Source organism: Drosophila obscura, unplaced genomic scaffold (assembly GCF_018151105.1).
Source record: "Drosophila obscura isolate BZ-5 IFL unplaced genomic scaffold, ASM1815110v1 contig_187, whole genome shotgun sequence".
In the NCBI taxonomy this organism is placed as follows: domain Eukaryota; kingdom Metazoa; phylum Arthropoda; class Insecta; order Diptera; family Drosophilidae; genus Drosophila; species Drosophila obscura.
In genome coordinates, this window is record NW_024542775.1 from 1,328,685 (window position 1) to 1,346,852 (window position 18,168).

General features: G+C 40.3%; 1 protein-coding gene across 1 annotated transcript; it reads right to left on the reverse strand.

Annotated features, from left to right (window-relative positions):
- Positions 1-240: 240 nt before the first annotated feature.
- LOC111070792 (plexin-B) lies at positions 241-8,957 on the reverse strand. The gene is made up of 5 exons (XM_022361707.2): positions 7,737-8,957; positions 2,392-7,179; positions 1,731-2,317; positions 415-597; positions 241-354 (listed from the first exon to the last, which is right to left on the reverse strand). The coding sequence occupies exons 1-5, from the start codon at positions 8,281-8,283 to the stop codon at positions 247-249; spliced, it is 6,213 nt and encodes a 2,070-aa protein (XP_022217399.2). The 5' UTR covers positions 8,284-8,957; the 3' UTR covers positions 241-246.
- Positions 8,958-18,168: the final 9,211 nt, after the last annotated feature.

The window sequence follows — 18,168 nt, forward strand, 5'->3', positions numbered from 1 at the left end:
CAGTCAGTTAAAATTGTAGTGACCTATTAACTAAAATGAAACTAAGTTATGTGCTAGGGACATTTAAAAATTATGAAACTGGAAATCCATCTAGATACTTAATTCCCTGTTCGGTTTAATATACCAAATACCGTTATTAACACAATATCAAAATATTAACCTATTTCACGCGTAAGCCCCAATGCAAAATGTTGTATTGGAATCTCTGTAAATTATACAAATTGCATACTGATATTCATATTCATGTCAGCAATTAGATGTATTGTCGCCCTCGAGTGTGCACGCAACATTTTCCAATTTCCGGGAAAGGTGCATCTTTCGACAATTTATGTCAGACTCAAGGGCTTCCATTATCTTTCAGGAGAAAAATAATAACGTGAAATGAGATTACAATATATATAATAAATTGCTTACCTGGTCTTTATATTTGGTTATATAAATGTACAACTCTTTCAAAGCAGAAATGGTGTCAAACTCGTCGTTCTGCTGTACGGACAATTGCTGCATAGCCGTACTCATTTCCTGGTCACTTATCTGGGGAAGCCGTGCCACGTCTCGGTAAAAATCCTTAACCATTATTCTATAGTTTGGAATATCCTGTATTAATTAAATTAAAACATTTTATGATTAGTAAATACAGGGTCTAGTTGTACCCACGTAAACTTGGACAGCAAGCAGATGCTACTTATGTCATTTTTTTGTTTGTTTTCGTGCTGAAATAAAAAACTATTTCCGGCAACGGGCACCTTATATACTTATATAAACCCTATATAACAGTCGAAATTTATTAGAGTTTTACTCAGTTTCTGGGGGAAATATCTATTTCATAATCTGTCTCTATCTCTCTCTCTTTTGGATAATGTAGTAGACAAACTCTTTTTTTTATAATTCGAGGCACAACTATCTTCAAAATTAGAGGCAGAATTTTTTATACCCGTACTCAAAAAAGAGTTAACGGGTATATTAGATTTGTGGTAAAAGTGGATGTGTGTAACGCAGAGAAGGAAACGTTTCCGACCCCATAAAGTACATATATTCTTGATCAGCATCAATAGCCGAGTCGATATAGCCATGTCTGTCTGTTTGTCTGTCTGTCCGTCTTGTTGAGCGCCTAGATCTCAGAGACTATAAGAGCTAGGGCAACCAAATTTGGTTTCCAGACTCATGTGATATCACCCTGCTACAAGTGTATTTCAAAATTTCGCCCCGCCCCCTTCCGACACCAAAAGAACGAAAATCTGTGGCAGGCACAATTTTAAAGATACGATAAAACTAAAAACGCAGTTTCGTAGAGAATGCCCATATCTACCAGATTGCCGAATCTGAATCAGAATCTGAATTTTCAGTTGTTTCCCCCGCCCCCTCCTGCTACTCATTCTCTTTCCCGCTTTCACACTCTGCCGCGTTATGTATGCGAGCGCTCTCTACCGGAGTAGGTGTAGAATATAAATGGTACATGTAGAATATACATGTTAGATGTAGAATATACATTGTAGATGTAGATAACAAATGTAACAAAAAAAATGTAAAATGTAAGTGTAAATGTAAAAAATAAAAAAAACATGGTTTGGTTCGAAGCGGCGAAATGGTGTCGGGTAGTGTTATCATTAATTAATGCTTCCATTTGTACTTGTACTGTTTGAGCAACAGGTATGAAAACACGAAAGATAAAAACGAATCACGTTGCAAAACTTTGAATCCGAAACTGATAAAATAAATGTAATACTCACTTTCGCAAAAAGCAGCTTATTTGACGGCGAATCCTTTCCAAGTCGATGCTCTGAGGTCGAGCATGCGTCCATAAAGGTTTGTGCTATGACACTCAAGCAAGAATCCACACAGTACGTCTTATTTACATCAAATATGAAGTCTGGGTTCTTTATAAAATTAACCCAGAAACGCAAGGGTAAGCTATTTGATTTCCATGCGTGAACTATATCAGTATCGGCGATATTATGCCGACGAGCTGCTTCATCTAGCAGGTCAAAAAGCCACTTAACTGCCGGCGGTAGCTCCTCATTTACAGTTAGAATTATTGAAAAGAAATCATCGACAAATTTTTGTATAGTTCCTTTGGTAGCAAGCAACCGAGTTAAGTATACTTCAGGTATCGTTTTATTCACCCTCTCGTTGGCATTGCTAACGCAATGTGAGGTTTGTGATACCGACAATGCTCCCGACATGACCGAGTTTTTTATATTCATATAATGATCAGGCATAATCGGTTTAACCAGGTGATAGAGTCGAGGCTGCTGAAGCCCGGACTCGATGTCGTTGTTTATTATAATATGACTTTGGGAATTATTTATGAAATAAACTGCAAATGAAAGTTACAGTTAGAGTTAGAGATATTTTGTAAGTCAGAGGCAAAGACCATTCGAGGGTACTTACAATTGTGGTATGGTGCTGGGTGCTGGTTTTTACTATACGGTATATGGTAGCTATCATTTTGTCGTGCAATAAGTGACATTACTGCAGATTCTTTAACTCCATAATGAGCCAATGTATTAAGACGCTTCCAGCCACTTATTGTTTTTGTGGTCAAGTCTTCATCCTGCAGGGTGAGATGACCCCCACGACCGTGTCTCCACTCCAAGTCCACCTCGTGAACAGATGGCCGCATGGAAAACGGTGTGTTTTTAAAAATAGCGTCAAGTATTTTCAGCTTGACTTGAGATATGGTATCCCAGTCGTTTACTCTACATTGGACCTTCTCATCAAGATCATCTTGTAGGATATGTAATATAACAATGGAATGAGTAACTTGTTCGTGTAGTAGACGCTCTTCTGAGAGGGAGTACCGCGCATCGTTGGTTATGGCATCCACCAAGCCCTTTTCAATTTGATGCTTAATTGCTTTAAACAATAAAAACAGACTGGATCCAGTATATTCCCTTAAATAGTCGTACATGCAAATCGCCAAATAATTGGTCAACATTTTTTCCACAACACTCTCCGTACGACGCAGCATTAGGTGAGGGTGCTTGCTGGTCAGTGATTTGTCAATTAAACGCAATAGAAGCGACTTTAAGATCTCCGTGGCGTATTCCATCTTATTCATTAGAACAACCATAAGCAGAGAAGCCACGTTTACTCGATCGCGTATTGAAAACGATGACCGCTGAGCCTCTAAGGTCTCTATAAATATAAGCAGAAAATATTTGTTGCCAATGAGCTGCTCAAACTGTATCATAGCGGCATCATAATTGGTATGTGGACTATTGCCACGAAATTTTGGCGAGTTCAAAATGGGATGATCCGATACTCCGGGAAAGAAAACCTTCATTATGTAGTTCACGTGATCAAGAGTTGGTATTCCACTGCTCTCCAAATCGGCAGTTAGGTCAGTCATGTCCGTCTGGAGCTCGGCAAATGCCTGCTTGCACTCGGAACGCACATTGCTCTCTAGTGTTATCATCTGAATCTGAATTCGTTTGTACTCACGCTCGGCCTGCGTTGACTTTCTCCTGAATATGATAAGTATGATAACCAAGACTATAACAAGGGCGGCCACCGTCAACATTATGCCGAATAATGCATGAGAAAACGCATATGGCTTGTTCAGATCATACTTTAGGTACCCAATGACGAAACGCAGATTGCGTCCCACTTTAACAACAACTAATGGTAAATCCGGGGATTGATCCACGCCATTTTCATCAGTTGGAGAAGGTTGCTGCTCTGGTGGAATGCATAGCAGCTGTGTGAGTGCCAGGCTGGTGATGTTGCATTGCGAGGTTCCGATAGTAACATTCACGTCATACTCGTCAGCCGCCAAATTCAATAGCTCGCCTTCGATAACCAAAGTATCCCCCTTATATAGCTTCACGCCATCATTCGGAAATGGCAAATACCTGGGATCGGCCAAATAAACAATGGTACTGCGAATATCGTGAAAATATTTGTTCAAGTCACGAACTAGTTGCACGTTGTCCATTACAAAACTAAGCTGCAGATTTAATTGGGTTTCATGAACCTTTACAAAAGCCGTCACATCCAAGTTGTTAGCGGTGAAATAGCTGCCAACTGTACCGCCTGTCGAGTATAATTGAAAGTTATCGGTAATTTGGGCTTTGGCTTTGCGCTTTCGCCTTGCCAAACCACTGTGGTCCGTGACTTCACTGGACACTGTAGAGTTCTTCAGGACCGACTCAGAGTCTGTCATTTTGCTGTTATTCTTTAATAAGTGAAATTTAAAATTCACTGGTGGTGAAGGACACTCCATCTGACTGGAGTTAATGACTACGCAGGAGGTTTTGTTCACCCTCTCATTATCAAAAAAAACCTCCAGCTCTGGCTTTTGAATAGAGTCCAGGTACATGCCGTGCACAGTTAGAACTCGACCGCCACTTATAAAGCTGCGTAGAGGTTTTATTTGCATTATCCGCGGGTCCTGGGTATAGTTAAAGATGGAGCATGGTTGTCTTGGCAAGGTGCGGATTTGATAAGAACTGAAGTAGCTGCGAGACGGACTTGTTACCCGATGCTGGTTGCCGAAACTGTTGACTGGATTTTGACAGGTAAACGTTCGGTTAGCGCCATCTATAACCAGACGTAGAGAGCGTATCGGCTCCGGCTGTGTCGCCTCTGAGGTGGTGCAGCTCACTTGGGAAGACAGTGCCTGGGACACGTTAACGTGGCACTCATATTCATCTAGAAAAGCACGAATGCTTGAACCGATGTTCAAGAACTTCCCCATTAGAGACAATTGCGTGCCACCCGATTTGGGTCCAATCGTTGGGTATAAGCCGGTAAGCTGTACATCCTTAAAGTGAAATTGTACACTTGATTCAGTGTATCCCGCGTCATTGGCCACCTTAATAGGTGCTGACATCTCGTGCAAAGCTGCTCCGGTGCGGCATTCAATCTTAACAGATATTTGGTAGTTGACCAGTTCACATGGAACTGAGCCTATGGATATTTTTCCACGCACGTCTTCTTCGCGTATTCCCAAATTGCTTCCCTCAATTGTTACCAGAGTGCCACCCTCGACTGGTCCTGATAGCGGCTTTATAATATCAATCCTTGGTCGAGGGCACTCGCTTTGGTTAGCCGTTGCTGATATTGTTTTTATGGAGCCGTCGCTGGCTCCGCAGGTCTCATTGTATACACACGAGTTGCTGCACCAGGCACACTGGTATTTTGGGTCACGAGTTACGCACAAACTGCAGTCCGCATGGTCCCGATGAGAACCAAGGATGTCGCACTTGTACAGGGTAACCATTGCGGTGTCCACATAGTGCTGAAAGTTCCAAGTGACGACTACTTTAGCCTCATACTCGTGCGTATTGGTCTCGTAAAAGTAGGGCGTTTTCTCACACACCACTATCCTGTTGGCCTCAATGTGCGCTGGCAGCAGCATTTGTGCGGCTTCAATATGAATGGTGCATAGGAAACCGGCATGCGCACTTTTTGGCTTTGGCAGGTTTTCAATCTCCAGGCGTATTTCCTGTGGAACTCGCACCGGCAGAAGAATCGGCTCACGGCTCCGCTTCAAATGGGGACATTGGGCCACAGCACTGATGGCGTTTTCCATATTGCGACACTGCTGCGACTTGTGCACACATTTATTGTCAAAAACACACCAATTGCATCCCCAGGAGCTGTGCATGCATTCCTGGCAGTTTCCATGGTGCGAACAGTCAAAGAATGCAAACGATCTGGACACAAAGTCCTTGTTTGTTTCGGAGCTGCGCACTGAGAGTGGTACCAGCACATGGTCAATGTTGCTTGGTATTATCGGTCTTTGATCCAGAGGTGGCGTGGCACAAGCCAAGCCATTCTCCAGTATTTCAGCGTCAATGGGAGTGGAGTTGCCAAAGACACAGCGATACTTGGCATTGAATGGCTCCGGCAAAGTGCGAATGATTAAATGCAGCTGCGTCAGCTCAGTGATTGGTATTTTGTCCGGCACAATGGATTCGAAATCAATGCACTGTTGCCCGCTTCCCAGAGAAAGCCAGCGCGATGCAGAGGTATCTCTCTGGCAGGTTGATCGTACGGTGCACCGTTTTTCCAAGGAGCACCATCCACAAAAGGGGTCCCGAGACTCTAGGCAGGCGGAACAATTTGTATAAACAGAGCAATGTTCGATCCTCAATTTCGTGATCTTTTGCAGGGACAACACATACAGAAAGTCTTTATTTGGCGACATCATAGTGTTGGGTAATATGCGGTTGCCAGCATCCACGATAATTTCTTCATATTCGCCAGGCTTTTGACCGGATAGCAAAACCTTCTTGATAATGCCCGCATCCGTGCCAAGAAAAGCGAGTGAATGTTGTTGATCAGTTGTTGAAGTTGCCGTTACGGACGTGACCGATACATTATCAAAATGGAAGAGAGCATGGGCCATGATGGGAGACACCCCGCTTATTTTTAATCCCACGGAACAGAAGTTGTAAATGTTGCCGAGGGATCCGACAATCGGGCATCTTCCGTCGTTAATTGTCCCGGATATATAGCCGAGATTTCGATCTTTGATAGTACCGTTGAAGCACATATGTATATTCTCTATGAAAGTGTCCTCAATGTCCTTTATGCTATATATGCACATGGCCGACTTGCTTTCTGGCTGATCGCTGATCTCTTTTGAGGGGGAGAAAACGGTAACTAAAACATGATCGTCTTTCTTGATTCCCATTTGTTGAGCCAGCTTTTGGCTGGCGTGAGTAATCTTAGCATCTCGTAGTATATTGTAATCGTCATTGTGTTCGGTAGCCGTACACTGAATTGTTATTTCAGTGTAACTATCGTAGTTTGGATCTGTGATGCATATACGAGCCAAACGAGTTATATACCCGGCTTCGTCGGCCAGATGTGATTTCTTTTGAACAAGAAGAAAATAAGCATACTCCGACGAATTGAAGCCATATACATAATCGACCAGAAAATGATCCCGATATTTGACATCAATGTTTATAATTGACTGCTGGATCGAGAACTCTGCATAGTTCAAATCGTCTAGACGACGGGATGAAATGGCAGGCACGTCATGCCGATAGTCACCAACGTTGGTGAAAGTGGTGCCCACATACAATATATCCTCCTCCTTCCAGGAATATCGCGCTGGTCCCACGAACGCATACGTCGATGCATATTCATCGTTGGCAGCTAATGGCACTGCAATGAACTGCGGTGCGACTGGAAAACGTGGCAGGCTGTATATTTCACATGCACCTGAAAATAATTTCAAGAATATATATTATCAAATGTAGATACCTTTGCACATACTACATCTCTATGTATGTATATAAGTATTTCGTTTCGGTTACGAGTTAGTGGTTACGTACGTTAAACAAGTTTTTATATCGGTAACGTAACAGCTACTGGTTTAGAATACAACAGGACACAACAGAAATACGAAAACGTATCAGTTTGAGTCCCACCTTAACAGACAACAAACAATAAAACAGTCCAACCAAATTTTTATTTTTAGCATTGAGATTCAGAAAAATTATCATATATTATATATCTGGCATAGTAACGATGGATCTGCAGTCTATAAAAATATATCAAACTGGAAAATCTTGGACCGAGGGTCGGACGGACACGTTTGCAAGGTATCTTTCCACTCTTTCCGGGAAGCAAATTATTTTGATTACTTTATACCAACGATAGCTACATACCTTGCCAGTATGGAGATACATATGTACACACGGAATATAACAATTAATGCCCGAAAGTGCATTTGTAGAGGTCAGGTAAAACGCTAGATATATATTTAAAATGATTACCTTGTCGAATACTACCACATGATATAAGGATACCATCGTTCGCGTAGCTCACTACCAGAATTTTATTGTAGTTGTTGACCAGGGTGGTCTCCACATCCTCAGGACAGCCACCAGCATGGCATTGTGGTGAGTCATTCTTAGGACCAGTAACAGCTTCAGACAGCACGCGAAGGTTTTCGTTCAGTTTCAATATTTTATTAGTCGCGCCAGCGTACAAAACGTTGTGTGTAAAATCATAGCTCAAGTGTGTGAAGTAGTTTTTAGATTGAACATCTCCAGCTGCACTATTTGTGATAGAGCGGTTGGAAAAATTCGCAGCCGTGGAGGTGGAACTACTCCTGGTTCCCAATCCAGCAGATATAGGAGGTAAGCTAAACTGCGCGACGATGTCATTTGAGGAGAACTGAGCCTGAGCCGACACCTTTTCTACAACGACATCTTTGGCGCACTGCACTGAATTAAGTAGTAGCCAGCTGAGAACATGGATTATACAGAATCCATAAAACACTGATACGGCATCAGTAAGAAAAAAGTTTTTCCGCAGCATTTTCCTTCGGTGGTTTATCTTCTTTTCGTGCAGAAAGAATCCTCGTCTTCTTTAATATGATGACTATTGATCACTTATATTACATTGCATTTGTCAAATACTGTTTTCTCGATCCATTTAGACCACGGAATTTTTGTTTGTTCGGGGGGGGAGGTTTTGTTACCGCGCTACCCTTAGCGTGGGATTATTTGTCCACCCGCTTTTACAATGTGGCCAAGGTGTTTAGATTATATTAAGCGTGCACAGCATAAGCTCACAAGTTTATATACATATGTATATGGATGCCCACTACTCTACTTCTCCATGAGCAGCAACACTTCAAAACAAGAATGGCTCATTGCATGTATTGTTACGTTCATGTACTTGGAATTAGTTATACATTGTTAAAGACTACAGTTTGCACTTTTATTTATAGAACCGTTTGTCGTTTGTACAAAAGACTCCAATTCAATTTGTTAAATATGTATACAGATTTTCCACCACTTCTTCAAAATTATTGCAATGCAATCGACAGTTGGGGTATTCGGGAAAAGAAGTCATCAAAATATATTATAGTATAGTCTCTGCACACTGAGCCCATCCCGGGGGGAACGGTGGTAATTTTTAAAGGATGTGAAACACCGATTTACACTGCCACCATCCATGGAAATTAGTCAGGGGTGCCCCAGAAATCGCGATTGAAATGGGAATCCACGCAGAGGATTTCCGCTTAAAAACTTCCACGGCGCCACAGAATTCTGAGCGATTTTTTCTTAAATTTTTCTTAGCATTTAAAAAAAACAAATTCGTACTAAGGCTAGGGCTGAAACCTTCCAGGCTTAAATCCGAATAACGTTCATTTCGCAGTTTTATTGATTTTATCGTATCAAAACCATTCGTTTTTAATTATTTCTTTTATGATATAAAATAATTGATTTTTCAAAGCTGTATTCTTATAATTTCAAAGAAAACAAAAAAAAAAAAAAACTTATAACATGCGCGTCAAACAAAAAAATTTACTTGGAAACTCTAGCAGTTGTCTGGAAACTCTCCGTGCATGGGTGCAATCAGCTGTTCAAAAAAACAAATATCTGAATTGTCAGGTAAACTTAATAAAATTGACTTTAGCGAGACTGTTGGCCATCGAAGAGCTATGGAGGCAACATATCGGAATATAAATCTTGTAGCTCAGGCTTCTCAGATGCGCATCAGAACTGTTTTCACGATCAGACAAAAAGCTTAGCGATACTTAGCGTACTTAGCGTGCCTTCCGTACAGAGCCTAGAAAACAGTTTTTTGCCGTAAAAAATTTCTTATCGGTTTCATACGAATATCAACCCTGATTCTGTTCGCGAGGTGTTTTTTTCGATCTGAGTACTAGGCTTATATAGAGATAAATTTAAAACATCAGCAGAGTTGCTTATACTTTATTCCTCCTTATTTTTTTATTTACGTGCTATGTGCAATTCGATTTGAAATCGCGAGCTTATTAGCGGCCGGTTTAAAATCGTAAAAATCTTGCAATTTAAGAAAACTGGAGTACGATTTTTTTACTGAGGAAGTAAAATTGTTTAAATCGATTTGGCTTATTGTCGAATAGACAATTAGTTTAAAAGTGTATGTCGAAAAGTCGAAAAATTGTGCTGAAAGTGTTTTTGTGTGAGTATTATCATCATTAATATATGTATACAGATTAAAATAGATCCCGCGACCAAGAATATCTAATCTTTGCTCACGGAGCCACAAAGCCACAAAGATAAAGCATATGCATAGTGGGAGACGGAATGGGAGTCGATCAACTGAAGATTTTTATACCCTCCAATTATTGCAAAAATATATATATATTGAGCGTATTATTCGTATTATTATTATCAATGCGAAGTGTACAGCTAGTGCTTTGTTTTCCTTCCAATCTTTTTTTATTCTGAAAGAAATTCTGAAATAGCTAATAGACCATTAGTTGTGTGTTGCTGTCTTTTTCCATTACTTTTTGTCAGTCGTGGTTGACATTTTCGCAGTGAATTTACTCAGTTTTTCTTTCTGAATGTCAATTATTTATGGTTGCATTTGAAAATTGTCGAACAAGTATTGCATAGAAACGCGCGAATTAGGAACATCCCAGATGTATGGTGGAATAACTGGGATATTTTCGGAACAGCAAAACCTTACGGACCATCCCAGAAATGGATGGTGAATGGCGACCATCCGATTCCATTAAATTGCGTGCGTCCGAGGTGTCCATCTAGGCGATTTGGACTGTTAAAGTTACGACAGTAATGCCACCTTTTTTAAGCCGAATATGGAGCATGATATTTAATATTAATTATTTTGAAAACATTTTGTTCTTCTTTAATTAAGCATTCAAAAGAATATATTATTGCAGTAAATTTTTCTTTACCTCAAACGTTCACGTACTTTTTGTGCAAATTGCGAAAACATTTGCGGTCAGTTGCAGTTCTACCAGTGAGCACTACGTAGTTTGAACACTACTACAAACTACTCTTAATTTCTTTCATTACAATAAACAGTTTTCGATATCGCTAAGCTTTTCTTTTTGCTGGCACGGGCTTGCGTTTAGCAGAACAGCTGTTTTTAACAAAAATGCAATAGCAATAATGTGTAGAAATGGTTTTTGTAATAATGTTTGACATTTTAAAGCGATGCCGCTACCAGTCGGTACTGCAACTGACCGCAAATGTTTTCGCAATTCGCACAAAAAGTACGTGAACGTTTGAGGTAAAGAAAAATTTACTGCAATAATATAGTCTTTTGAATGCTTAATTAAAGAAGAACAAAATGTTTTCAAAATAATTAATATTAAATATCATGCTCCATATTCGGCTTAAAAAAGGTGGCATTACTGTCGTAACTTTAACAGTCCAAATCGCCTAGATGGACACCTCGGACGCACGCAATTTAACGGAATCGGATGGTCGCCATTCACCATCCATTTCTGGGATGGTCCGTAAGGTTTTGCTGTTCCGAAAATATCCCAGTTATTCCACCATACATCTGGGATGTTCCTAATTCGCGCGTTTCTATGCAATACTTGTTCGACAATTTTCAAATGCAACCATAAATAATTGACATTCAGAAAGAAAAACTGAGTAAATTCACTGCGAAAATGTCAACCACGACTGACAAAAAGTAATGGAAAAAGACAGCAACACACAACTAATGGTCTATTAGCTATTTCAGAATTTCTTTCAGAATAAAAAAAGATTGGAAGGAAAACAAAGCACTAGCTGTACACTTCGCATTGATAATAATAATACGAATAATACGCTCAATATATATATATTTTTGCAATAATTGGAGGGTATAAAAATCTTCAGTTGATCGACTCCCATTCCGTCTCCCACTATGCATATGCTTTATCTTTGTGGCTTTGTGGCTCCGTGAGCAAAGATTAGATATTCTTGGTCGCGGGATCTATTTTAATCTGTATACATATATTAATGATGATAATACTCACACAAAAACACTTTCAGCACAATTTTTCGACTTTTCGACATACACTTTTAAACTAATTGTCTATTCGACAATAAGCCAAATCGATTTAAACAATTTTACTTCCTCAGTAAAAAAAATCGTACTCCAGTTTTCTTAAATTGCAAGATTTTTACGATTTTAAACCGGCCGCTAATGAGCTCGCGATTTCAAATCGAATTGCACATAGCACGTAAATAAAAACTTGTATAAGGAGGAATAAAGTATAAGCAACTCTGCTGATGTTTTAAATTTATCTCTATATAAGCCTAGTACTCAGATCGAAAAAAACACCTCGCGAACAGAATCAGGGTTGATATTCGTATGAAACCGATAAGAAATTTTTTACGGCAAAAAACTGTTTTCTAGGCTCTGTACGGAAGGCAGTACTCAGATTAAAGCCTAGTACTCAGATCAAAAAACTGTTTGCTAGCAAACAGAGGTCATTTATTTTTCGAGCGACCAGTGCACAGTGGGCGGCGTTCTATGGGAGAGCGGCCAAAAAGACTTAAAGTTAAGGTAGAGGCTTGAAAGTTTGCATACAATTTTATTTTATTTTTTGTAAATTGACGTATGAAAATCAGCCGGATCGGACTACTATATCCTATAGCTGCCATATAAACCATTTGTATGAAATCGAGTGTTTGTATGAAAAACTTTTTTTTTTATATTTTAATGCAATTAAATATTATATTTCTGCACAAATAAGAACTTTATGTAAACCGAGCGAGTTTAGTCAAAATCGGGATACTATATCATATAGCTTCCATAGCAACAATTGCAAACAAAAATAATTTTAAAAAAATATACCAGATTCAAATATTAGTAATTTTATTATAACAACAACATACTTTTATGCAAACAAAATAGGAGTCATAACAAAAGAAATGGGCGTGGTAAAAATTAAATAATCAAAAAAAAAAGGGAAGAAATAATAATTAATCCGATTCTTCTAACAAATCTAATGCAGAATTCATTAAATTTGAATTATATTTGCATGGTAATTTCCTTAGTCCTGTAATAAAGGGATCGGAAGACAAAAGAAGTCTGTTTATTAAATCCGTGTTTGTTGCAATTCGAGATATTTTCCTACTATGTTACTACTACGTTTGGATAGTTGGCTCAACTCGGGAATGTAACCGTTGTTTTCAATGTGCTCTTGCACAACTTCGATATTTTTTTTCAATTTTTCTGCGTTGGTTCCATTTTCTGTGCACCATAGATTAAAAATATATAGGCGTGCAAACACACATTTATGAGAAACGCCTAAAAAGTAAATTCCAATGAAATGAATGAATAAGAATGTTACAAATAAGTAAGTAAGAAAGCAACAAACACGAAAGACGAAGATAGAGCAAAATCAAAATACGCAAAAACATAACCTTGAAAAACGTCAGACGTCGTCAGTATATTTACGATTATATACACATCTGCAAATTTCTGCAGCTAATTTTAACGATTATTGTACCTTAAGAATCAGACAAACACAGTAACATACAAACGAATTGTGGAATTTTGTGGGATCACAACTAAAACTCCAACTAAACATGAAAAATACGTTTACAAAATACACAAAAAAGGTTTAATCGATCTAAAATACACAAAAAAAATTTAATCAATCAGATTAATTTTACAAGAACAACAACTAAAGTAAATACCTTCAACTTTAAAATTCATTTTAAATAATTAAATTAGGATAACTCTTTCGAACGCCTGACCACTTCTAAAAGCACTTTTGTTTTGATGAAAAGTTAACTTGACGCAACGGCGCTGAAAAATTGAACACGTGTTCTCGCTTTGCATTCTATTTTTAGAAAGTCCAGTTAGATTTCCGGAAAAAATGGTTTGCCATTAAGAAATTTGGACAATTTAGAGAAAAACTGTTTAAATTTTGACTAAAAATTTTTAGATGGATTTTTTGAATTTTGGCCTATGGGCGCACCCACTGTGCAGTGGTGTGACCAGAGGTGTGCACTGCATTCCGAACGGTTACACTGCTCAGACCGCTGCTTGGTTTTGTTTAAAGTTATCAAAATTCACTTCTTCGGCTGGGGCCGCTCTTCCCCAGGCATATCCTGGGCTCCCCAATATTTTATTGGCAAGGTAATGTGTCTGACTATCAGCAGCAGCAGATGGCGACGCCTCCTGTGCCGACCACCGTGAAGACAAAATGTTTTGAAAACAATATTTGTTTTATATTTATGAAAATTAATAAAAATAATATATTATAATATCCATATAATTGTCCTTTATATAATGCTGCATTAATTAGATTCTATTTGTCTTCATTATTAAAATATTTCATTTGGTTTTTTTGTTCTCTTATTGCAATGTTTGCTTCGTGTTTGCTGGCAAAAGATATCAAACTGATATCTTTTTCGAGGTTGGTCGAAACATACCAAAAAAACAAGCAAATACTTCTGATACTTTTCCAGTATATACCGACCTTTTTTTTGTTGATCTGAGTACTGCCACTAACCATACAGTATATAGATGTGCCAGTTCATACAACGAAAGGGGCGCAGCTGAGTTTGCAGCGTACGTTCCCAGATCTTTGGCTTTGGGAATGGCCGCGTTGGGCTCATGACGTCACACGAGCCGACTGGCAGCAAGCATGCATGTGTTGTGTACGTGACACTCCAAAATATATGACTGTATGCATAGAATAATTTTTAGCTGCCGAAACCGACTTTGTTCGAGATTTCAGTTTACGTAAACGTGTGTGTGCCATGTATTCACACATACTGTGCTTGTGTGTGGGCTCTACAATTTTGGCCGCTTGAATTGGTTTTTCATTTTGTTTTGAGGGCTGATGTGATGTAGCGACCTATTAGGGCCGCATCAACCCTAGACCGGGCCTGGGCAACCATCAATCTGGGGCCCTCCTTTATTTGTATTTTTCTCAGTGGCTATTATATTTTTTATTCATTATTTGGAGTTCTGTTTTTTTAACAAAATTTTTCTGTTATCCCTAGGGGGCCCTAGGCAACTGCTAATCCGGCTGGACCTATTCCAGTCGTAAGACTTCATATTTTCTTGGTGTATTGTCGCTTTCTGTTGACGAAGCCGAAAGCAGAGGCAAAGGCTAGCCTAAAAGAGAACCGCGCGCCCGTCGCAACATCAGCTTTTCAAAACAAAACGAAAAAATATTTTATGAACCGCTTCGTCAATGCCTCAACCCGCGTCGAGTCGAGCTAAAGAACACACCAAGAAAATATGAAGTCTTACGACTGGAATAGGTCCAGGGCCGGATTAGCAGTTGCCTAGGGCCCCCTAGGGATAACAGAAAAATTTTGTTAAAAAAACAGAACTCCAAATAATGAATAAAAAATATAATAGCCACTGAGAAAAATACAAAATAAAGGAGGGCCCCAGATTGATGGTTGCCCAGGGCCCGGTTGAGGGTTGATGCGGCCCTGAATAGGTCGCTACATCACATCAGCCCTCAAAACAAAATGAAAAACCAATTCAAGCGGCCAAAAATTGTAGAGCCCACACACAAGCACAGTATGTGTGAATACATGGCACACACACGTTTACGTAAACTGAAATCTCGAACAAAGTCGGTTTCGGCAGCTAAAAATTATTCTATGCATACAGTCATATATTTTGGAGTGTCACGTACACAACACATGCATGCTTGCTGCCAGTCGGCTCGTGTGACGTCATGAGCCCAACGCGGCCATTCCCAAAGCCAAAGATCTGGGAACGTACGCTGCAAACTCAGCTGCGCCCCTTTCGTTGTATGAACTGGCACATCTATATACTGTATGGTTAGTGGTACTGCCTTCCGTACAGAGCCTAGAAAACAGTTTTTACGTTAAAAAATGTCTTATCGGTTTCATACGAATATCAACCCTGATTCTGTTCGCGAGGTATTTTCGATCTGAGTACTAGGCTCAACAAAAAAAAAGTTCGGCATATACTAGAAAAGTATCCGAATGTATTTGCTTGTTTTTTTTGGTATGTTTATACCCACCTCGAAAATTATATCAATTTGATATATTTTGCCAGCAATCACGAAGCAAACATTGCAATATGAGAACAAAAAAACCAAATGAAATATTTTGATCTGAGTAATAGGCTATATATAAAAATCTTGTGTCACGGTGTTTGTGACTGAACTCCTCCAAAACGGCTCGACCGATTTTCATGAAATTTTTGTCGTATATTAGGTCTGCGCATAGGTCGTAAAGTACATTTAATCTTCTGCGCCTAGGTCGTAAAGTACTTTTGATCTTCATATTACCACCCAATAACTTTTAATCGCGATTTTAGTGTTTTTTGATCAAGTATTGCTTTGATTTAGCGGTCAGTGTGTTTGGTGAAATAACATATATAATTATACCCGTACTCAAAAAGAGTTAATTGTATTTGTGGTAAAAGTGAATGTGTGTAACTCAGAGAAGGAAACGTTTCCGACCCCATTAAGTATATATATTCTTGATCAGCAACAATAGCCGAGTCGACATAGACATGTCTGTCTCAGAGACTATAAGAGCTAGAGTAACCAAATTTTGTATCCAGACTGCTGTGATATCACACTGTTACAGGTGGATTTCAAAATTTCGCCACGTCCCCCTTCCTCCTCCACAAAGGACGAAAATCTGTGGCAGGCACAATTTTAAAGCTACGATAAACGATTTAAACAAGTAGAGCCTTGATCTAGTTGTCAGTGTTGAATTGTGATATTATTTCGGTGCCTGCAGATTGGTCTGCAGCTCCTCGTACTGTCCGTGTCAGTGACTATGGCCAGAGGTACAGTCTTCGCAGTCCGGACAGCAGAGTGTGTTTGTTACGTTTTTTTTTTCCTTGTTTAGGGACGTACTCGGAGGATGGTTAATCGACTCTACAGAAGGGTGTCAAATCGGTTGCGGAAAAAGCCAAGTCGAGGGCAGAGGCCTGCGACAGAATGTTGGAAGAGGCGACTGCAGACTTAGGCTCCAATTACGTGCTCTGGAAGCTCACTGGCCGATGTAAAAGGCAAGCCTCGCCAATCTTTCCCATAAGGAAGGCTTCTGATAGGATCGGGGCGTTTGCTGCCAACCTTTAGGAAAGGTTCCAACCCTTCCAAATGACATCACCAAGAAGAGCCTGCCTGGTCACCGCCAAGTTGGCAGAGGCACACCAATTGGAGCTCCCAGTGGCTCCATTAACGCTGCAGGAAGTTAAGGACGAGATCAGGAAGCTGATGATGAAAAAGGCCCCGGGATACGACAAAATCGACAACAGAGTTGCAAAGGCGTTGCCCCATAGAGCAATACTGTTCCTGGTGCTCATATTCAATGCTGCGCTTAAGTTGAGTCACTTCCCGAGAGCCTAGAAGCCCCTGACGACGTGGGTTACTCTATTAGTCTGCTTCCCACCTTCAGCAAACTTCTGGAGCGGTGCATCCTGAGGAGGCTAATGAATGAATCCAAGCGGTAAAGAGAGCAATACCAAACTTCCGGTTTGGGTTTAGAATGAGACATGGTACTCCGGATTAGCTACACAGGGTAATGGAGTTTATTTTGCACGGGTTCCACGCGGACAGCGTGGATATCCAGCAAGCCTTCGACAAGGTATGGCACGCCGCTCTGCTAGCAAAGATCAAGTCTCAGCCATATCAGCTAATCGGCAGCTTCCTGAAGGACCGAACATTCAGGGTAGCGCGAAACGGGGTGGTCTTTTCAGAGAGGGGCATACGAACAGGAGTCCCGCAAAGCAGTGTACTCGGGTCAACACTGTACAGTCCGCTCACTCATGACATGCCGAAAAGCTACGCCAGAACACCGTCCCAGTCGATCGACCTACAGATTGCAACTTTTGCAGACGACACGGTAGTACTGTCGAGAGCTGACTGTGTATATGATGCCACAGACAAACTCCAGCGGTACCTGAAGCAATTCGAGAACTGGGCGTGTCGAAGGAATGTCTCGGTGAACCCGGAGAAGTGCGTGGTGGTGACCCACACGCTTCGAAGAGAAACGTGCCCTGAGTCCTCCTACACGGTGAGATGATAGAGCTGCGGAAGGAGTGTAGATACCTGGGAGTTACTCTAGACACTCGCCTGACCTTTGCCAGACACATCAAGATGGTTAGAGGTGCCCCTGGAAACGAAGGCCAGCTCTACTGGCTCCTAAAACCCAACAGCAAGCTAAGCATATCCAACAAGATCCTTATCTACAAGGTCAAAGGCAGCCAAATCCCACCTGAATAGGTTCAGGGTGTTCCAGAGCAAGGTCCCCCGCTTGGCAACTGGAGCTGATTGGTATATCCGCAAATTATAAATGCACAGGCATAGCGCTACCTGACGAAGCTTTGTCCTAAGCTAATTACACAACCCCCAGTAACGCCCCAATTGTCCCGTATGTTTTAATAAAAATCTTGTAAATACTCAAAGTAACAATAAGTTAAGTAATTATACCCGTAATCAAA